General features: G+C 42.0%; 1 protein-coding gene across 7 annotated transcripts in view; it reads left to right on the top strand.

The window, feature by feature from the left end:
* LOC142398663 (nuclear receptor coactivator 2-like) overlaps positions 1 to 23,009 on the top strand; it is a 91,387-nt gene that overhangs the window by 27,067 nt on the left and 41,311 nt on the right. For all 7 annotated transcript variants that reach the window (XM_075482754.1, XM_075482752.1, XM_075482755.1 and 4 more), the window contains 2 exons: positions 16,805 to 16,912; positions 20,311 to 20,483. In XM_075482754.1, the coding sequence (XP_075338869.1) occupies positions 16,824 to 16,912; positions 20,311 to 20,483 (262 nt within the window). In that variant the 5' untranslated portion in view covers positions 16,805 to 16,823. The remainder of the gene's footprint in view (positions 1 to 16,804; positions 16,913 to 20,310; positions 20,484 to 23,009) is intronic.

The raw sequence follows: 23,009 nt of genomic DNA, 5'->3' as shown, positions 1-23,009 counted from the left end.
GCTTGCCGCAGTGAGCAACGCACTTCCGGTTATTTTCACAAAATAAAATACCCGTTGCCTTTTATCATAGGGAAAGCCATTACGATACAATTGGTGCTTTTGTTTTGAAAACAGGAAGTGAACCTACCCTACGTTGTAGCTAGCTTGAAACTGCCGTTTTGACAGGAAATGACGATTGGCGACGTCACGTTACGTTGCATCTTGGGTAGTTTGAGTATGAGTAGTAACCTCATGATGCATACCCAACATTTCGGAGAATCTAGTATGCATCCGGGAACTTAAAAAAAGTTAGTTAGTAGGAGTAGTAGAAGAAGTAGGAGGTTTCAAACACAGCCTCTGTGTGACGGTCACTGAGCTAACGGCACTACTTCCTGTTTTACTTGTTTCAACATAATAGCACGTATTTCCAAATAAAAAAAAAAACTAAAAAAAAACTCCTGCATTTACAGCCAAGTTGAATTGTCTTCTCAGCGTAGTAGTTCCAGTCTAAAATATCACTTAAAGGCAAAACACACAACTGATAGCAGCAAGTCATTCAAGGAAACAGACAGTGGAGCGAGGCTTCTACATAAAAACTACAGAAAGATGCTGATGTTAAAAGTGTGTTTGCACAACAAATGTTATGGCACTTTCATTCATATGGCAGCACATTTAAAATAAAACTAAATGCTAAAAGCTATACACTACTTTTGAATTCATTTTTGGATTTTGCATACAAATGCGATTAATCGTGATTAATCAGAGAAATCATGTGATTAATTAGATTAAAAATTTTAATCGTTGCCCAGCCCTAGAAAATAACCTTCTGCGTATTTTCAAGAGACATCTAAATTTGCTTCACCACTGAATGGGGAAAAAAAACCTCTAGTTTTTGTTTGGTAGAGCTGCTCTGGGACCGAAAATCTTAGATGTTCTGATTGTTTTCATGTCCAAAGAAGAAAAATTCAGTTCTTTGGATCTCTTGTGTGTAGAAATATCTTTAACAGGTCGTTACGCTTTGGTCATTCAAGTCCTTTGAGTCTGGGGTCATGTTGTGACCTAAATTGTGATTTTAGCTATTTGACTATATCTACGTGTGTACTGATGTCAACAGTACTGCAGGAGATTAAATCAGGCTCCGACCAAAGGCTCAGTTTAACCATCCAGTAATGCAGGGTTAATTGGTAAATGGACTGGACTTATAGCGCTTTTACTCTTCAAGCCACACATATTCATTCACCACACCATAGTCCATACGGTGTTATTGTATTTTACCTTTCACATGCATTCGCATGGAAACATTGGAAGTAATAAACATGGCGTTCAGTCTTGCGCTTGACAATTGAGCTTCCGATTGGCAGACTGCTGCTCTTCCTCCTGAGTTGCAGCCCTTTGTAATTGTAAAGAATCTTTTTTATAAGTCTCATTTTGAGCTGTGTTTCTACAGCAGAAACTTTACAGAAGTATTAAGGACCTCGTCCCTACCTCTTTATACTTCCGCCAAAGACACCATGACCTTCACAAAGTATCGGGGGGAGATATTTTACCCTTTGAAATGGCTCTGGTCATGAGGTAATATTTCCAAAATGCCTTATTTGGTGCTGGGAAGGCCATTAAAGAGCTGGTTCAACTTTAAAAGCATCTGAGATCTAGGTTTTTAGCCAATGCATTAGAGTTGTCAAGTGACTAAAGGAATTAGTTTAATTAATATGATAGTTCTGTCAAAATAGCATGTTAATTTTGATAAATTAATCACAGAAAAAATAATGCATAAAAAATTCAATCTTATTAATTACATTCTGAGGTGACCTTTGACTTCCTGTCATCCCGGTGATAGCCCTGCTAATTACTTATATTAATTTCTCTGTGATTAATTCAGATGAATTAATCACATACATCAATTTGTGCTGCATTTTGGTTGATAAGTGAATCCATGAAACAATCGAGTCTCTTTGATTTCACAACCTTTTTTCACTGTGCATTTGAGGTAATGGCTGTTGACGAATGCTGCAGCAATGAACAATGATAGACCTCTTTTATTCGAATTATGATGATGGTCAACAACTGCTAAAGATGCTATCTGTAAAATCTCTGCTGATTCCCTGTACTGCAGTCCATTACAGTCCAGTACTGTGCTAGCATTAGCGACTGCGCTAACATTAGCTACTGAGCTAGCATAAGTAGCATTAGCTAATCACCGCGGACCTCCAGTTTAGCTGCTTTGCACTTAAGTAAAATTTAAGGCTTTAAGTTGTTTGAAGATGTGAAAAGTTGCTACTGTTGAAATTGATTAACTTATTGAAAGTAATGTGGCTTTTGAAAGCGCTAATCAACGTAGCTGCAAACACAGTTTATGAACTCGGTTAAAAACAGCAGCTGTGAATGTCTTTTTTGTTTTGTTCTCTCTGATATAAGCTAGATGCTTAGTTTAGGGGTTTTTTTGCTGTTTTTTTTTTTATTCAAATGAGGCAGTGACATAGTTGGTGGGGTCGGGTGTTTTAACCTTTTAACCTGTAGGCTACAGCACTTTGTGTTACATTTTATGTATGAAAGGTGCTCTATAAATAAAGTAAATACTACTACTACTAATAGTAATAATAGTTTTAGTTGGTCTTGCTGGTCAAAATAATCCTGCCCTGACAAAAGTTTTTTTTTTTCTCTGGACCAGCACAGCATAGAATCAGTGCCACTGCAGCACCAGTTTTCCTGGCAAGGAACCAGAGCTTTGTTGGTCAAAGCAGAGATAACTGGCTCCAAGTCATGGGCACTGGCTCCAAACCAGCATTTTAATGGATTGATCGGCTTTATCAATCTGTTAAAGCAAACCCTTTCCGGGTCATAGATAGGTCACAGCTAATTTAGACACTCACAACAAAGACGGAGAGAACCATGGTGCCCACATATTTGCCAGTCACAGAAGTGAGGTATAATGCCATAGTCTCATATGCGTTTTCTTAAAATAATACATCATACTGCCATCCCAATTCATTACAGTCGTTGAGTGTAATGTAAATGGCCCAGCCTTAAAAGATTTCAGTAAAACACTGGTATGTTCATGAGCTAATGAAGCTGAGAAGCTGACGCACTATTCAGTTGCCTCCAACTCAGTTGAAGGGAATACATGTGTGATGTAGGTTAGAGTGTTTCACAGCAGTAAGCTTTTACCGTACGAACAAAAGTGACAACACCTCAGCACAACTGTGCAGGAATGTGCCACAATGCCAGATTGTGCAATTGAAGCCAAAGCTTCCGAGGTTGCATGGAGCAAACCAAAGCAGCGACTCGAATTCTTTCAAAAAGGCCGTGATCTAAAGGAATCTTCTATTTCTTTCAAATAGGTCCCAGCTCTAAAATCAGGTAAATGTTTTTATGGAAACACAGCTTCAGATGTCAGAGGGGTTATAATATTGAGTATAATACTGTAAATACATTCATTAGTGTTTGAGTGGGAGCGTGAATTTTATTCTTATTTCATCTTTCTATCATCTTTTTATTGGTAGCAGGACAAGGAAGAATTTCACTGCACATTGTACTGTGTATGATTGTGTATGTGACAAATAAAACTATCTTGAATCTTGAATAGGTGTATTTGAACCAAGATGTTTTTTTTAAAGTCATGTAATCAGTTTAACTTAAAGTCAAATGTTATACTCACATTTGACTTTTGAACTCAGCTGCCAGTTTGTGTTTGTGCTGTTTTTTATTGTGTTAGATCAGTCAAACGTCTCTTTGGAAGTCTCATTTGGTTTGCGAGTATTTGCTGAGCCAGCTCCCATGAGCCTCAGCATGTCAAAAGAGGCAACAGTCACATTTCGCTCCACTGCTGTGGAGGCCAACAGCTCGGCATATAACACCATAACACCTGAGATGGACAGGCCAACGCATAAAGATGCACATGCACATGCACATGCACATGCACGCACGCACGCACGCACGCACGCACAAACAAACAAACTCAGTGTGCATATGTTGAAGGCCCCTCCAGTGTGGGAGAAGCCCGTGTTCCTAATCCAGCCTCAGCAGGGTATTAAATCTACTTTACTCTGTATGTTTGTGTGTGATGGGAGGGTTTGCTGGCTTTTACTCTGCAGCCTTAACAGAAGCTTAGACTCGAAAGGGAGGAGGATTCCTCCTCCCAGTCATCGCTGTCAAACCCACGGCCGTCCAAGTTGTGGAGCGATCTTCGTGCTCATTTGGTCCATGGTTTTTTCCCCCGCTAAAGTATGCGCTGCATGTGTGTACTTGTGTTTCTTCCTCACGGGTTGCATGAAACTGCAGTTAATGACTAGTTTAAGGGAAAGTTAATTATCCCCTTTGATTGTTTTATCCAGTGTTGGAGGAGGTAGTCAGATCCCTTGTTTAAGAATGAGTACCAGAGCAGCAACGTGAGAAGACCTCCGTGAAATCCCCCTTAACTAAAAGCATGCAAAAGCAACCGAATGTTGTTAAAACAATTGCCATAAAGACACCAGTTTGGTATCTTTGGCTGATAACGTACGATCTGGCATCCATTATTCACACTGGAGCAACACTGTATTATTACTGGGATATTAGAACATTTGAATATTTATTTAGGGGACTGTAAATAAGACCCAGACACTGATCTTTTCAACTCCTCAGAGACCAAACATTCTGGATACTTGTTTTTATTTGGTTTAATTGAACTGTTTTGACTGTTTTTTTTTTATTGTGTTGGGTTATTTTTTTTTTTAAAATCTCTTTGTTTGAGATTAGATTTAAAAAAAAAAAAAAAAAAGCCTGTGAAACCCAGGCATCTAGAAACCCATCCATCCATTATCTATACCGCTGAATCCGTCGATCGGGTCGCGGGCGGGCTGGAGCCTATCCCAGCAGTCAATGGGCGAGAGGCGGGCATCTAGAAACCTCAGCTCTAATTTCTTAATGGCTACTTTGGCCCTCTGGCCATGTCTCTAAAGTAGGTTAAAATGAAAATAGTCAGGGAAACGGCAGGTATATCTAAATTGTGCTTAAAGGTCCAGTTTGTATAATATAAAAACGCACTCAGTGGGGTCACATGGCACTGAAAGGGTCGGATAATTGGCTAAATTACAATAAGATTGAGTTATTAAGTGCATGTAGACACCTTAATCTGACAAGAAATTGGGTCGAATCGAGTTACTCGCAATCGGATTAAGACCCCGAGACAACTCGATTGAAAGTCACTCTAAACCTGCTTGTAGACGCTGAAGCTCGTGGTGAATTAGACTTTGCGTTCTGCGCATGCTCCAGATTTTTTCCCGGGGTCGTGACCCGGAAGTCAAAGGAGACGATATTCCTGTTGTTGTCGCCGTCAGAAAGAAACAAACAACGCGATGGAGAATGCTCCGTTGGGCATCGAGTTTGTGCAACAAGCAGCTCATCACAGACCAAATTTAGAGGGACGTAGCTTCATCTTGCTCTGCGTTCTCCATCTTTCTCCAATGCCTGAGTTTGTTGTTGTTGTTGGTGGTGAAGAGGTCAACAGGAAGTGGCTCTATTAGCAACAGTTGGAATGGGTACAGCGCCACCTATCATACCGGGGTATGACACGCTTTGTGCCTCTGATCCGATTCATTCACTGCCATATATCCAAGGATAATTACCCTTGCTCAACTCATTCTTATTGTAATTTAGCCAATAATCCGATCCTTTCAGTGCCATGTAACCCCACTGAGTGGAGTCGCCTCCACAGGGCGACAGACTAAGCTCCTAACTGAAGGTTTCAGGAGCTCCACTTACTTTTTTCCGAAGAAGTTTACAAAGATACAAACTTGTGCTGCCTTTCAAAGGAAAGGTGTCAGTGGAGTAGTTCTTAAAGAGAACGAAACAAAGTTAAACACATTTCTATTAGTCTATTACACTTTAAATGAGTTGTATGTGTGTTGTTTGATTTCTCTAAGTTGGATACATTTGAACCTTGTTGTTTTTTTAAAGGTTAAATATAACCCACAGATTTAGTGAATGGCGGCAGTTCCATCAGTGCTGCATCTGTCCCCCCTCCAGAGTTCATGTAGTTCGCTGTTGTTGAGCCTTTAAGGTTATGGTTTATTCAATGAGCTAGTTTTCTGACAAATATTGGGTCACGCTGTAGGAGTACAGGAAACACAAGCTGGAGCATTTCGTGTCAGGAGATGTTTGAATTGAGAACACCTGCTGATTCAGATCTTCCTATCATGAAATATTTCGGACTACTGTGTCACGGGGGGGTCTGAAAGTTGTGCTACAAGGGCCCCACTACGCTGCTCACTGACCGGAAACATTTCCACTGATGACGACAGACTCCCGTCACACATGGCACACCCAAAAAAAAACTGAGGAGGGGGAAGAGTTTTGCCAAGGCGAGATGTGCTGGTGCTTCTAGGTGTAAAATGTAGGAGCAGTGCCTCAAAAATTGTTTCAAAATACGACTAAATGGCATATTCAGAGCTCCGTTCCACCTCAGTTTCCTCAGTGGACACAAAAATGTTTAAAGGGATAGTTTGCCTTTTGACATGAAGCTGTATGACATCCCATATTAGCAATATCATTTATGAACATTTTCTTACCCCCTGCTGCGTCCTGTGAGCCGAGTTCCAGCTGAGTTTTGGCGTTGATGAAGGTAGTCCGGCTAGTTGGCTGGGGCTTAAAAGATAAAGTGTTTTGCTTCTCAAAAGAATGTGCGTTCAAAAGAGTAATACATTTGCATCACAAAATCGTTCATCCAGAAGAAGTCAGACCTTACAATCTCTTGGCCCTATTTTCTCTCCTTTCGTATCACTGCATGCCGACAGCCGCGCATGTTACGGTGTTTACTGCTCGGTCTGCGCTTCGTTCTGCACGGTCTACACAGCAGGCAGTGATACGAAGGGAGAGAGAATAGCGCCAAGCGATTGTGAGGTCTGACTTTTCCCTGGTGAATGATTTTGTGATGCAAATGTATTAATCTTCTGAACACATATTGTTTTGAGAAGCAAAACGCTTTATTTTGTAAGCCCCAGCCAACTAGCCGGACTACTTTTGTCAACGCCAAAACGAGGCTGGAACTCGGCTCACAGGACGCAGCAGGGGGTAAGAAAATGTTCATAAATGATATTGCTAATATGGGATGTCATACGTCAAAAGAGGCAAACTATCCCTTTAAGGCTACGTCATTTCGTGATGCGAGTCGCTGCCCAACGGGAGACGTGAGCGCTCAGATAAGATCGGTGCAAGCGCCTCGGTGAGCTAACGCTCTTTCCAGGCATAGATATGATAAATCGAGCTGTTTTTCGGGCCTTCGACGTACATCGCGGTCTCCAAAATGAATCTGCAGCTTGCCTAATTCTTAACTGATACTCATGAAATGTTGTGAGAAACTCTAAAGCTGATGGGATTTTTTTCTAAATGACCGAAGAGCCATATCTTTGTATGGACTCGGCCCTTTCAGCCGCCACAAGTTCCTCCATATATGAAGAATTCCGTACAACTTGGTTGCTCGATAATATATTAATAGGCTGATTAAACTTTGATAAAGAGGAGGATGGCCAGTTCATCTGCATACATTGAGACGCATACAAACACGGTCTCAAACATTCTTTATCTCAAGTATTTTATTCTCAACTTAACGAGTTTGTTTTAGCACGGAGGCCATTAGAAGAAGCCAAATACATTCCCAGCATCCAGGTTTCATTGATCTATATATTGCAACATGGTGTTGGCACATGCACATCCCACATCGGGGAGAAACTACAGCAAGCAGTGACATGCCCACAACAGCTTCTGGGCTAACGTGCTAACGTGACGGAGGAAGATCAAGGCAACCTGCAGCCTGTTTATTCAAAAGAAGAAAAAGGATCTTTTTCAAAGGCATCGAAGGTACTTTCCACCACTGGAGTATTCTCCTAGAGCTTTGACAGCAAAGAAGATTGATTAATGCTGAAGAAAAATGACCAGAAGAAAAAAAGAGTGCACGAGATCCTCGACAATGGATGACCAACATATCAACATCAGTGCTAATTAAAAAAAAAAAAAAAAAAAAAAAAGCTTCTGATTAGCAACAGAGATCCGTCTCAGAGACGCTGACCTGAAGGGGAGCCTTCACTAAAAAAGCTGCCACAGCTGATGGACTCTATTCATTTTAGGGGATAAAAGCTTTTTTTTTTTTTTTTTTTCCCGGTGAAGGTGTTATCACATTAAGCACAGAGAGGTTTTTTCACTACACCGGCACAAACACATCAGCTTTAATTTAGTGCTGTCAGTGCATAAGGCTCCATGGTCCTTTTTGTGTGTGTGTGTGTGTGTTATGTGCTCAAAACCTCAATTAGTCTGCTGGCTAAAGCCTGATGATGATTCATTACTTTAACAACAGCCCATAGTGCGTTTTACTTCTATGACAACTATCATTTTGAAGGGCAGGTCTCTCATGCTGCCTGCTCCCTTATTAACAAACTAACAAACAAACAGTTTGTTCTGATTTCTGATTTGATCTAAATATAATTTTATTCATATATAAATCATTGCTAAAGTCTGCCCGTTGCCTCTGTGCCCCCACCTGCCCTCCACCTGGATGTAATCCGACACCTGCAGGTAGCAGCTCTTTGTTCTCCGTGAAACACCGGGAGGAACAAACTGCAGCGATGCTCTTTGAACGCTCAACACAACACGGAGATGAGCGATGACACTTTTAACTGAAATCTATAGAAATATAGTTATTCATTCATTTCCAAGCAAAAAAAGAAAAAAAGACTCTTTTTCCTCATAAATGATGGTTTAAAATAAAAGCAGCCTTAGGAGCTACACTGGAAAAAATGCCCCTCCAAAAATAAGTAAAAAAACAACAAATACAAGACATTTTTGCTTGAAATAAGCAAAAAATCTGCCAATGGAACTAGTGAAAATCGGCTTGTCAAGATTTCTTGAAATAAGATGTGATATTTAGGACTTTGGAGTTAAAAGTGATCTTGAAATTAGCTTAAAAACCTCTTCAAATGAAAAAAAAAGCTTGTTTCATGGGAAATATGACTCAAAACAAGATGTTTTCAAGACTTTTTCACTTAACAAGATATTCCAGATGTATTGTATTAAAACAAGTCCCTATATCTGGCTGAAATGGTACTTGTTAGGGAGTTGTGTCTTATATCAAGTGTAATGAGATACTCAATGAGACAAATATACTTGGTAAGATTTAGATTTTTTCCAGTGTAAACAATGAATGCACACCTGTTAAAGCCGGAGAGCCTTTCCCCAGAAAGCCTAAACAAAGAAACTGAGAAGCCACGGTTTCTATTGGAAACAGAGCCCACTTGAGCAGGCACTGATCAATCCTCAGCTTTAATTTCTTAATGGCTGCACTGACCCTCTGGCCCCGTCCCTTCTCTGCAGCTCAAATTGTTTTTAAATGGCTTCAGTTTGCAAAGCTCTCAGCTCCTCTGATTGCATTAGTATCGGCAGGAACAGGGCAAAGCCTTTTGTGGAAGCCTGCATCAGTGTTAATTCATTGCGCACGTGTCTGCCTGCCATATGCGTCTCTCTGGGTGTGTGTTTGTGTCCGTGCGCCTCAAACATTGATTTGAATATCCCAGTTATACCGGATGTGAGTCCTGGGGCTGTTATGCGTGTGCCTCTCTTTAACTGACGGAAACATTAAGGGAGGTTTTCATCAACTTCTGACTCTGCAAAGTTGAATTTACGGCTCTGGTGAACACGAGCTGTCGCATGCATTGCAGACCTGAAAAGTGGAAAACCTTTCACTGCCATTAAAACCTACATGCACCCCAGAGATGCTATCACATTCACTTACTCGCACCGTTTCTAATCGCCTCTGTGCTAAGTCTCAGCCCTCTTTATATCGATAACTACTCATTGGGAAGAAAAATATTTGAGATGAATGCTTTCTTTATCCACGATCTATTTGGGTAGTCCTACCCGAAATGAATCGACCTGTTCTGACGCCTAACCAGAGGTGGGAAGAGTAGCTAAAAATTGTACTCGAGTAAAAGTACTGTTACCTCAGAATAATATGACTCAAGTAAAAGTAAAAAGTAGTCATCCAGATAATTACTTGAGTAAGAGTAAAAAAGTGCTTGGTGAAAAAACTACTCAAGTACTGAGTAACTGCTGAGTAACGTCTGATTTATTTGTTAACACAAGCATTCAATCAGACAGACAAAAATACTAAATAATCATCTTTAGGCAAATTAGAGTTCATCCAATAAATTATATATAAATAAATATTAAATATATATATATATAAAAAATAATATTTAATCCAAATAAATTCAAATTGATTAATTAATTATAAAAATAATCCAGGTAAATTCAAGTACTTCAATAAAAAATAAAAGAGACTTAGGAAATGTTTAAAACATATGCAACCCATATGTAACCTAAAAAACAAACATTCATCTATCCATGGGGGAAAAAACGAGTTTAGGAAACTTAGCGCTACATGTTTCCTCAAGTTAGATGTTGAGTTTCTGCTGAAATGTGCGTTTGTTTTGGTTGACACAGAAGACACATAATGTAGCTGCTGTTTCTCACTCTTTGTAAGGTAAACATGCTTTCAGTATGAGGCCTCGTCTGTGTCTTCATTTCCCACCGTTGATTCTGACATTTTTCATCTGTTTCTTTGTTTGTTTGCTACGACTGCTAATGCTAAAGCTAACCCGTCCCGCCGCTGAGATTGAGTATGGTCACGTGACCAGACTGCACGGCTACGTCTGATTGGTGGAACAGTCAGGTGGTAGAGCCTTTGGTGGAAGTCTCTCTCTCTCTGTCAGAATAAAACATTAAAATGAGGCGTACGCGGGGGGATAAAAATAATGAGGCGTAGAATACCAAAGAGGTAAGAAGAAAAGTAACCAGCTCATTGTAGCCTAATGTAGCGGAGTAAGAGGACAGTTTCTGCTGCACACATCTACTCAAGTAAAAGTAAAAAGTATAGTGATTTACAACTACTCGTAGAAGTAAAATTTTTTTCAAAAACATACTCAAGTAAATGTAACTCGTTATTACCCACCTCTGCTCCTAACTTGCTTCAAACCTCGATCGGGCCTGATGTGGCAGCTTTGAACCCGGAGAAAATGTGCAACTTTAGATGTCAGCACCGGTGAAACTTTTTCCAATTAAATGCATTTGATTTTGTACTAGAACGTCTAACATGAAGGTATTCTAACCATGACCTGGTACTGGTTACTAAGTGAGGGAAAGTCAGAATCTTAACCCCAAGTCAAATTATCGCCCCCTATCTGACCGCCAGCCTCGAGGTTAGACTCAAACACAAGAAGGAGTCAGGAGTCTATCCCTGTTCTCCCTTCTAATCCACTTATGCAGCCATCTCACTTATTATTTCCCCAGCAGCACAGATTTGATGTTTTCCTGTCAGAAGAACACGCCGACTGATATGCAGCGTCGTCATGAACCTTTTTTCTCCATAAATGATCCGTATGATTGAGATTCAGGCTGCCATGTCATCGAGCTGATTAGTCTTTCCTGAACAAAAATAGTTGGAACTCTCTTTGCTTTGATGCATCATCATCCTGAACGATGAACCTTCTTTTGATTGATGCAATGAGAACAGAGTCGGAAATGTCAGTGTCCACCTGTGTATTTACTGCAGAGGTGCCATCTCTCCTGCTCCTTTACCTGCTGTGACTGCTTCTTTTTCTTCTGCTCAGCTGTTAGTGACGCTTCATGTTTGGATCTGCTCCCGTTTCCTCACAGTTTGGCTCACTAACATCGACTTCTGTCTGTCAACTTTGTTGGCTGACCTGCATGTTTTCCCATTTTGTTTGCACATCTTTTGCTACACTCGCAGCTTAATTACCTTCTTGAGGGAGCTTTATAATCCTTTCCACTGCTTTACCTGACAGCTCTCCTTCCCCTGTCAAGCAGCCAGATGCAGCAGCCGGTTAAGCTCTGCAAACACTCATTTGCATACTTAGCCTTGTGCAGGTATCTTTTTTTAGAAATACAAATTACAAACTGATTCCATCACAAACAAATAACAATTTCACTAAGATGTTTTTTTGGTACATTTTGCAAAGCCAAAAGCCTAAAATAAAAACCTAATAAAACACAAATATGACACTTTATTTTAATAAAGCACACTAGATAAGCATCTGTGGTGGCTCCACCATTTTTTTTTTTTTTTACCAGGGGTTGTATATGCAAAACTGGTCGAGTTAAGCTGCAACCAGCTCGACTCAACTGTGCTGACTCAGCTTTAACTGGCAAAAAAAATCGAGCTGAGCAGAGTTCCAGTAATATTCCAAATTCCTGTAATATGTGCAAATAGTCTGGGTTTTTTTTTGTGTTTTTTTTGCAACAGCAATAACTTTTTACCACATGTGCATGAGAGTCAGTCAACACCTCAACATACACTGGAAAAAAATGTCCCTCCAAGTAAGAAAAACAACAAATACGAGACGTTTTTGCTTGAAATAAGCAAAAAAATCTGCCAATGGAACTAGTGAAAATCGGCTTTTCAAGATTTCTTGAAATAAGATGTGATATTTGGGACTTTTGAGATAAAATTAATCCTGAAATTAGCTTAAAAACCTGTCAAATGTCAAAAAAAGCTTGTTTCATATGAAATCCGACTCAAAACAATTTGTTTTCAAGACTTTTTCAATTAACAAGATATTCCAGATGTATTGTCTTCAAACAAGTCCCTATATCTGTCTGAAATTGTACTTGTTAGGCAGTTGTGTGTTATATCAAGTGTAATGAGATATTTTGACGAGAAATGAGACAAATATACTTGGTGAGACTTTGATTTTTTCCAGTGTATATGTTGGTAAGACAGCCAGTTCTGTGGGGGTGTGGTTGGGCGTAATATACTTTTTTTTTTAACTTCAGTATGTCCCTTCAGCATGCTAACACACACTGTGAGAGTGGGAATTAAACCTGAGAGTTGACCCCAGAACTTACGGTGACACTTGAAATTGCTTTTTCCTTTAATGGCCCCTGACGGTGTCGGTGGTCACCGACATAGTTTGGCATGGGAGCAGAGGAAATGCAAGGGAATCCCTAAACTCATTACGCCACATTTTCTCTTGATACTCGGTGCTTTCTCAACAAATATTTGCCCCAATTCATCAGATGATGGATGTTGGTGCTCACCAAACATTTGACTTGCTCTGCTGCAGGAGCCATTTTTCTTCTTCTTTTTTTATCCCTGAGGCCATGCCTCCAGCACGCATAGAGATTAGGACACGAACAGAGGTGTTGATAGCTAACGGACTGGTGATGATGGCAGCTGATTACCAAGTGCTCCAAACTATAAACATGACCAAAAGCAAATCCTCCACTTGGCAGTGACTGCTTCTTGCACTTGTCAAGCTGTATGGTTTTTTTGTGAGTGCACAACCAGCCATTTCCTCTCCTCTCTCCTCTCATAGTGTAATTAGGCCATATTTCCCTCTGTCCTCAGGCCCGATTATTCAGAGCAGCACATGCCCCACCTCCCATTTTCTTCCTGCTGTCACCCCATCCACCCCCGCTTGTATTATTTTACAGCACTTCCCAACTTGCAGCCTGTGTGAGAATGTTTCCCATAAAGGTCAATAAACTGACAGTCTGTCCATTTATTTCCTCGTTTTGTTTCCCCATGATGTGTCTTTTGCATTTCTCTTCCACGCCTTCCCTCTTTCTTACCTCCCTACTTTCCTGCCTAATCTTCTATCTTTGTGCCGTCTGGCTCCCTGTTGTTTTCCCTCTTACTTATCCCTCTCTCTTGCCTCGGTCTGCGCAGTATCAGTCCCACTGACCGGCTGTTATGTAACAGTCAGGTGATGTGTTGGCCTGTCGAAGGGCCTTAAAGGCCTACTGTCCCAACAGATACTGCTTCCCAGCTTCAACTGTCGAGCGTTTGCAAACATAAGTAAAGATTTCACACGTGCATTTTGTGCCGATTTGTCCCCGCTTCACCGAACCTGCAGAACCTTCCATCTTTAAGGAACTAAAACAAACTTTTAGTTTTAGCTGTTTGTTTAAAAGCAGCAGCAGCCGACTGTCACAGAACACAACTAAGCAACGTTATCTGTAAACAGAAGTTTGTTGAGACAGTGTCGGTTCATCCAGATGAGTTTGGATCAGTAAATACTTTCAAATTTAGACGAGAAGCTGGTCGAGGCTGTATCCTTGCCAGAGCCGATGCAGATGAGGCCAATGATAAGCCGTTGATGGGGAAATAAGAAGGCAACCCAGGTGGCAACTCGTGTGTAGAATTCAGCGACCCATTGGGGGCATAACCGGAGGCCTGCAGCCCATCCGACAGGACCGAAAAGTCAGCCGGTGTTTGCATCTCTGAGCTCAGGATGCAGCATTTCCTCAAATCAAGAGTGAGGCCTTTTATTCATCTCAAATCGCTTCGGCTGCCGGGTCTTTATCAGAAGCTGGATTTTATTTAAAGAAATAAGTGTTATTAGCATGACTTGTAATATTTAGATTTATGTTTTGTGGAGCAGTACATTCAAACACTTCCACATGTTTGTTTGTGTGAGAATTACCTGGAAGTCAATTCATTTGTAGGATCCTGGTCATTTCTATGACCCCCCCCCCCCCCCCCCCCCCCCATGGAATATGTATATTCAGCTGACATATTGCATCCATCCAAAAATAAACCCTTTTCAGAAAACATGGGTGCATAGTCCGTGTATAAGATGTGGAATTGAGGCTTAAATGAACTACAGTGAGATGTTCGAATACATTTAACACTTCCTGCTTTGTTTCAAATTAAAATACCCCCATGATTTCATCGTCCTGTTCTCCCTGTTCTTTTCTTTCAGATGTACCGGCATTTTATTTGATTAAATCTCTGTTTTCATTTGAGGAAATCTAATAATTAAAAGTGGACCAAAATGACCCTGATGTTACCTGTTGTGTTTTGAAACCCTGAGTTTGACATTTTTGGAACCAGAAGTGACCATATTTTTGGAGAAGAGAGTGAAGTGTTTAGTACGCACATAAATCTGTTTCCGTGTAGTTCTGACCACGAGGTCACCAGCTCACTGAGCAGAGGGAGTAAATGGCACCATAATGCCTTGTGGGAAAAGTTAATTGACAAAGTACTCTGCTTTGAATGGCAGTCTGCTGGAGCCAGAGTCACTTTAGAGCAGGTATTTATGGTTGTCAGTGGTATTGCACTTTAAGGCACTCTCATTAGGGCTTCACAGTGGATTCCAAATGATGTGCCCATTTTCCTACAAACAGCTTGTGTATGTCCAGCCTTCCCTGAGTTTGGGATGCACTTGTATTCCAACCTTTCTGGTAAATGAAAACCTATGATTACTTTTCTATATTATTTGTTATACCTGGTAGAAATGATCCCCTCCGCATGAATATTAATCTTCTATGTGTGTAATAATTTCTGTCTTGGCAGCTGGATACAGCCAGATATGTATAACTGCACCAACTTCAGCCAATATAATGCAGTTATTTAGAATAGAATAGAATAGAAAAATACTTTATTCATCCCCCAATGGGGGAAATTCAAATTAGTCAAGTAGCTCAAAAAATATTAATATTTACAATGATTGTATATTAACAACAATAATAATACCAATTCTAATAAAATACTACTACTAACTAATAATAATAATAATAATAAATGACTAAATTTTAAAAAATTTAAAAAAATAAAATTCATAAAAATCAATCAATTTGAGAAGAACTCAGCAGTCACTGTTAAAAAGCCTTATGGCTGTGTGTTTATATGTGGTTTCTCAATGTCCAGTTCGGATTTTCATATCCTCTCTTCAAAAATACAAAACTCTATGCTTTCATTCTGCAGCTATTATCGAGGGAATTACAATAAAGGTTGTAATACGACAGCACGGTGAATTTAATGGCGTCGGTTAGCGAATACCGACTGCTCGGTCCAATCCGGCGGCTCGCTTGCCTCTGAGAGCTAATCTAGAGGGCTGCTGGGTTATACTCATAAGATGCGACCCAGTTCCCCAGCTTTTCGTGGCCCGGCAGCAGCAGCTTATCATTGGCCAGATCGGTAGCTGGCTTCAGCAGAGATGCAGCCTTTGTCCGCTTCTCAGTACTCTGAATTTTGTCCCTTTTACTGCACCATATGGTACAAGTCTAACAGCATGAGGTGACCATATGGCGCGTCTCTCCCTGCCAATGAGTGTTATATTTTTAATGTCACCCATCTTTTACATTTCTGTCTTTTCACTCCTCTAAAAACAACCCCATTTAGGACAACAGAAATATATCACCAAAACATTTCTGCTCTCGGCACCATCGCTCGTATCATAACAACATTAATGGCAGAAGAGTGAGAATCCCGACGTAAATTAGCTTCTACAAACTGGAGTAATTATTGACACCTACTGTATCCCCACCGGGCCTCCCACGTATGGCCTGCAGCCTCATTACAGCCGCACATCGTTGTCATGAGTCACGCACACTCCCTGTTTGATAATGCACCACGCAGGTTGTGTACATCATCAGCGCATTAATTAATGGATTTCAGGAATATTGTGGCTCATTACAGAGTAAACATCACTGAAGAGGAGAGGGGGGGGGCACTTTCCTCTGTTAGTTTTTGTCCAATTTAAATTTCAACTGGTGCATCCATGTTAAAATCCTTCTCCTTTTATTATCAGCCAATCAAAGCAGGACACACGTCACGCCAAAGCCAACATCCTATTATTAAAAAAGGCTGATAAACTGTCTGGATGTTTTCTTGGCCTGCTGGTGTGTAAATGTTGAGGTTGGCATATGCAGCAACTGTTCTGTGTTTGCAGTGTTAAAACGGGTCCAAGTTTCTACTGTTGGGCTGTAGTTGAACTTTAAAAATGGCTGCTTTCGTATGATTTATCATCTCTTGTTTTTTCGCCTTTTCTCCCTTCAGGTGCCGATAACTGCTGAAGATGAGTAGTGGTGGGGGGGACACCCCGGAGCCCCCCAGAGGGGAGCCTCTGAAGAGGAAAGACTGTCAGTCGGACCTCCTGGGTCCCAGGTGAGAACTTTCATCCACCATCACTGAGACATTAACAAATGCGAGCTCACTGGAACTGATGCTGCTGAGAGAATCTGAGCCAAAGAAGCCTCAGTCTGTTCATTCCTGAGGGAGAACTGAACGTGAACTCAGACTGCAAATGATTCGTTTACAACATCTGAACATCTCCCATGTCTGAGCAGCCAATTCTCGTGAGATCCTGGTTAAACAAAAACCTCGTATCAAAGCAAATGCTAAATATCAGGCCCAAATAAAACTTAGATTTTGACAGACTCATTAGCCGCATTCCCACTGTAGGAACCTTCTGCAGTTCCTAGAACCTGTTAAGGAACGGGGCCGTTTTTTCCCTCATTCGGACATACAGGAACTAGGGACCCCCCTCTTAGGACATCACCTGCTTCGTCCTAGCTCCTTACGCACTTATTTGTTTCCTAAATGATCTTCCCATCTGTCTAGGTACCTGACTTATCGCACTTACTCTAGCACTAGTTATGCTCTTAGCTGTTTGGTTTTGGAAGGAAATGCACTTATGATTTCTTGTGACCTGAAGTTCTTTTGCCTACCGATGTTGAACACACTTATTGTAAGTCGCTTTGGATAAAAGCGTCTGCAAAATGACCGTAATGTAATGTAGGGACCACGGCCCTCAGTTCCTGGAACCATTTCAGCTCCTTCTCCTCAGCTGGGTCTGTTCTGGTTTCCATAGCAACACATCTGACGGAGGTGTTTGGTGGTTGGTAGCTCCGCCCCTTGTCATGTTGTCAGGCTGAAATGTTTCCTCATACGACACGGACACAACCTTGGCGTGTTTAATAAGTTAAACCTCCACGTGGTCTCCTTTGTCTGCGGCGCTCTGCTCTCCTTCCTTCATGAAACCAAGAAGTATGGCCTGCGCTCCATCCTTCGTCTCCTGACTCTCTCTGTGAGCTCTTCCAGCCTCCATGTTAGACGCCCGATGTGATCGTCCATGATTAATATCACCATCATGCAGACCATGAACACGGTGGCCTCCCCGCTCTCCATGTTAGCTTCTTGGTGGTGCTTTTTCTTCTCTCCTTACTTTTCGCGGGTTTTGTTTTGTTTTGTTGTTGAATGTGGCGCTAAAGTAACACGTCGCTGTCGCAGACGGTTGCGCCGCATCAGTCCCTCAAGGTCCCGACTCATGTGCGAATGCAAACTGAAACAGTTCCACTGGGGAAGGACAGTTATTAGAACAGAATTCAAGGAGGACCGTTCTTGGAACGGCGTTCTTAGAACTGCTCTGTCTGAATGCGGCTATTGTCCCACTAACCTTCACCAATACAATCGTACAACGCCAGTTATGATTTACTTTTGTCCATCAACACAACTCTCAGAGGTCCAGCAAAGCGAGATAAACCTTTTATTTTTACCTCTTACGGTTTAACTTCTCATGCCGATAAAATCTAACTAAAATGTTTACCCACGGCTTACCATCGGGTGTAAAAGCTTAATTTGGGACTCTTTTAGAGGCGAGCGTCGGTCTGAGTAACAGATGCTTGAGCACGCAAAAAGAAAAATATCTCGTCTTTTTTTGGTGAGCAGTTGAAAACAAAAGCAGACCACAACCCGACGCCTTGCCAAGTCTACGTTGGATAAACAGTCGCGTGAGGAGTGCAGGCGCTCTTAAAGATGTCTCCACCTGGTCCGCAGAAATGTTGCTTCCTTTGTCTGACATTTCCTCACCAGACTTATCATCATGGTGATGATGACTGTGTGTCTCTGTCTATGTCCTCGACTTTCTTCATGTTGTATTTGTAGTTTGTTGTTGTAATCATAGTGAGACATTCAGGATGAGCATGGTTTTTGTGCTGGTTTTTGCCCATTTTTAATTAAAAACCGATCCATTGTCCCTGCATCATCGCGCTAAAGCAGCTAGCTGCTCTGCGGTCAAGTGTGACGGTGGTTTAAGCGGGCTGCGTTGCCAGGTTTAACAGAGCCCCCTTTAGGGCCATTTCAGACCGGGGCGGCAAAGCGTGGCGGAACGGAAGCGATTTTCACCGGCGGAGGTGAAAATACATGGAAACAGATCTGTCCTTGCACACCGACGCGGCGGTAGTTGGGCGGTAGCGGCGCGGAGACGCCTCCGTCCCGCGCTGCTTTTGGAAAATAGAACTCGAGCGGAATTTGGACGGCAGCGGCCGGCGGCGGCCGGCGGTGTACCGTTGAAATGAATGGGGAATGCAGACAGGGCTGGAGCAGAACTACCGCGACCGCAGACTGTCCGGTGTGAAAAGCCAAGTTGAACACACCGCCTGATAACCGGCGTAAGACTGCCTATATTTTGAGATCTCTGCATCAAGAATGTTGGAATAATAAGAGAAAATATGGGAAATGTGATGCACAGATACCATAATAATGAAGACGTGAGTGATGATTTTAAGCTGAAAGAACCGGATTTATATTCGAGTCCCCTCCCTTGGTGTTGTTTCCATTGATTGAACCCCCCCCCCGTCACCGTAACTTCAAATACTTTGACTCAGTCCAATAAGACGAGCAGTTTTTCATTTCTTGCTTGTTTTTTTTCTCAGATTCTTCCACCAAATGGCTTGTAATTCTGAGATTCCTGCCTCAGTTCTGCAGAAGTCCTTTGTGGTCTATCCACAGACTTTAGGGGACGTATTGATTGGTGGTGGTGGGTGGGTTGGGGGTGGCGGGGGGCTTCTGCTTGTGCCTCTGGAAGCTCTCCATTGTAGATTTTGCTGCGTGTTTGGGATCATTGTAGATGATTGTGTTGCAGAAGCCATTCTCTTTCATCCTAAGCTTTTTAACAGACGGGGGAGATGATGCTTCTAGAATTCGTGGGATCAATTATTCCAATTTCCCATAGCTGGCAATTGTTGAGGAACAGGTTCGGTATCGATTGTGAGAAGCCATAGCCTGAAGATGTTTATTCACATCTTTACATGCAACTGAATCAGCTTTTTTCGGCTTTTATTTACATTTTTTATTAAAGATATGTTAATCAAACCCAAATTTAAATTTGAGTAATTTATCATAAATGACAGAAAAAAGGTAGTTTATGGCTCTTCAGGGAGTGAGAGACTCTCACGGGTCAATGCAGAGATAAACGCTGCTGCAGCACTTTTACTGACACCGGTTTACACAACAGCAAACAGATTGTTGTGGTATTGATGCACTGCGCTCTGATGTTAAGGGACCTCATTAATGTCAGGTTATAGAGAGGTCACGGAGTTAATTTATGGTTACCGAAGAGGTCTCTGTCTCACAGAAGGCAGCGGGTCGCTGCGCACGGACAAAGGTTTCGCAGATTAAATGTTTTTACAATAATCCCCGACACACAATTAACAAATGCCAACGTCTCTGTGGACATTTCACTCATTTTTTGGGGGGTTTCTTGTTGTTTCCCCTCCCCGCAGCCCGAAGAGGAACACGGAGAGACGGAACAGGGAGCAGGAGAACAAATACATCGAGGAGCTGGCAGAGCTGATCTTTGCCAACATCAACGACATGGACGACCTCAACGTCAAGCCTGACAAATGCGCCATCCTCAAAGAGACGGTGAAGCAGATCAGGCAGATCAAAGAGCAGGGTGAGGAATCCCCGACAACAGCTGTGTTTGTGAGGCGGCTGCAGCAGGTTGTTTTCTGTCAGTTCCAGGGTCGTGTTTTACACGAAGACACGTGTCACCGTACGGCAGCTCAAACCGTGTTTCTGTGCGATTTCTGTCTTTTTCTGTCCTTTTGGCCCGGGAATTTTTCCTCAGCACACCCAAAAAAAGCCGAGAAAAGTTGCACTATCACAGAAATTCAATTTAATTCAATTCAGTTTTATTTATATAGCGCCAAATACAACAAATGTCATCTCAAGGCACTTAAATAATAAAGTCCAATTCAAGCCAATTGGAATTCAATTCATTGTAATCATAATTATTTATAAAATAATCCAATTCATTCATATAGAGCCAAATCAAAAACAATTTCCCAGCTAAGGAAACCAACAGATTGCATTGAAACTTGTCTTCAGTCCAATCTCCCGTCCTGAGCGTGCCTGAGGCGACTGTGGAGAGGAACGACTCCCTTTGAACAGGAAGAAACCTCTGGCAGAACCAGAACCAGGAAGGGTGGCCATCCGCCTCCAACAGCTGGGGTTTGAGAAGACAGAAAAGAGGGAAAAAAAACCCACTGTAACACCATTCAAAGGATACCTGTTGGAACAAGGAAACACGAGTTAATGACCACAATAATATCACATGTACATAACATCATTTGACTAATTAAACAGGGGAAAAAGAGAGTAAAGTGAGGAAAGGTGTGACAGGTGAGGCCCCCCAGCAGGCTGGGCCTATAGCAGCTTAACTATGGGATGTTTCAGGATCACCTGAGCCATCCCTAACTATAAGCTTTATCAAAATGGAAAGAGGCAAATAACACGAAACGTGTTTTTTTCTGTCAGAATCACAGACAGTCTCTGAGCCACAAACATGAGAATCTTGCCGGGGAAAAGTGTGATTAGCTGTAGGAAGTGAAAACTCATAAATAATTGTGTTTGTCGAGCTAAGCACAGCGTCCGTTAACTCCGTTAACAAATGCAAAGCTAACGGAGGCGCTTTCTGAATAAAAAATGAGCTCTTATGTGTGAACGCGGCCCAATTTTACCCCTCAGACCAAAAAGAAAGTGAAAAGATGCCATCAGACGCACCCACAGCCCGTTTTAAGCCCGTTTTAAGCCCGTTTTAAGCCACTAACACCTAATTAAGACCTTGTCCGAGGAAACGACACTGAGTGGTTTTCCACTAGACTCTGAAGTCCTCCCACTGAAATGTAAAGAAGAAACAAACTCTGTGAGATGACAGTCATGCTGAGGCAGACTGTGGCAGAGCTTTTATGTAACAGTGACCAACATGATGTAAGCCCTCGCAGGAGGGGGGGCAGATCTCAGTCCCTGTCTCCTTAACTGCTTCCTCTCTTCCCTCCTCTTATCTTTCTTTTCACCTCCCTGTATCTTTCTCAGCCTCTTCCACTCCTCTTTTTTTCATGCCTTTTCACCTGACTCTGCTCCTTTTTCATGTATTTCCTCTCCTCTCCTGTTACCGCCTTCTTTCCTTCTTTCCCTTTTACCCTCCTCTTTATCCCCCACCATTGTCTTTTCCTTCTCTCCTCTGTCCTTCCACCCTTCTGTTATCCTATCAATCTGTCACCTTTGCTCATTCATCATTTTCTTTCGTCTTCCTTCCTTCCCTCTCATCTCCTTCTCTCCTTTCCTTTCCTTTCGTCTTCCTTCCTTCCCTCTCATCTCCTTCTCTCCTTTCCTTTCCTTTCGTCTTCCTTCCTTCCCTCTCATCTCCTTCTCTCCTTTCCTTTCCTTTCCCTCCTTTTCCTCTCCTTTCCTGTCCTTTCCTTTCGTCTTCCTTCCTTCCCTCTCATCTCCTTCTCTCCTTTCCTTTCCTCTCGTCTTCCTTCCTTCCCTCTCATCTCCTTCTCTCCTTTCCTTTCCTTTCATCTCCTTTCCTTTCCTTTCGTCTTCCTTCCTTCCCTCTCATCTCCTTCTCTCCTTTCCTTTCCTCTCGTCTTCCTTCCTTCCCTCTCATCTCCTTCTCTCCTTTCCTTTCCTTTCATCTCCTTTCCTTTCCTTTCGTCTTCCTTCCTTCCCTCTCATCTCCTTCTCTCCTTTCCTTTCCTTTCATCTTCCTTCCATCCCTCTCATCTCCTTCTCTCCTTTCCTTTCGTCTTCCTTCCTTCCCTCTCATCTCCTTCTCTCCTTTCCTTTCCTTTCATCTTCCTTCCTTCCCTCTCATCTCCTTCTCTCCTTTCCTTTCGTCTTCCTTCCTTCCCTCTCATCTCCTTCTCTCCTTTCCTTTCCTTTCCTCTTCCTTCCTTCCCTCTCATCTCCTTCTCTCCTTTCCTTTCCTTTCGTCTTCCTTCCTTCCCTCTCATCTCCTTCTCTCCTTTCCTTTCCTTTCGTCTTCCTTCCTTCCCTCTCATCTCCTTCTCTCCTTTCCTTTCCTTTCCTCTTCCTTCCTTCCCTCTCATCTCCTTCTCTCCTTTCCTTTCATTTCCTCTTCCTTCCTTCCCTCTCATCTCCTTCTCTCCTTTCCTTTCCTTTCATCTTCCTTCCT

This window comes from Odontesthes bonariensis, chromosome 14 (genome assembly GCF_027942865.1).
Source record: "Odontesthes bonariensis isolate fOdoBon6 chromosome 14, fOdoBon6.hap1, whole genome shotgun sequence".
Classification (NCBI taxonomy): domain Eukaryota; kingdom Metazoa; phylum Chordata; class Actinopteri; order Atheriniformes; family Atherinopsidae; genus Odontesthes; species Odontesthes bonariensis.
This window is presented reverse-complemented; position numbering and strand designations above follow the sequence as displayed.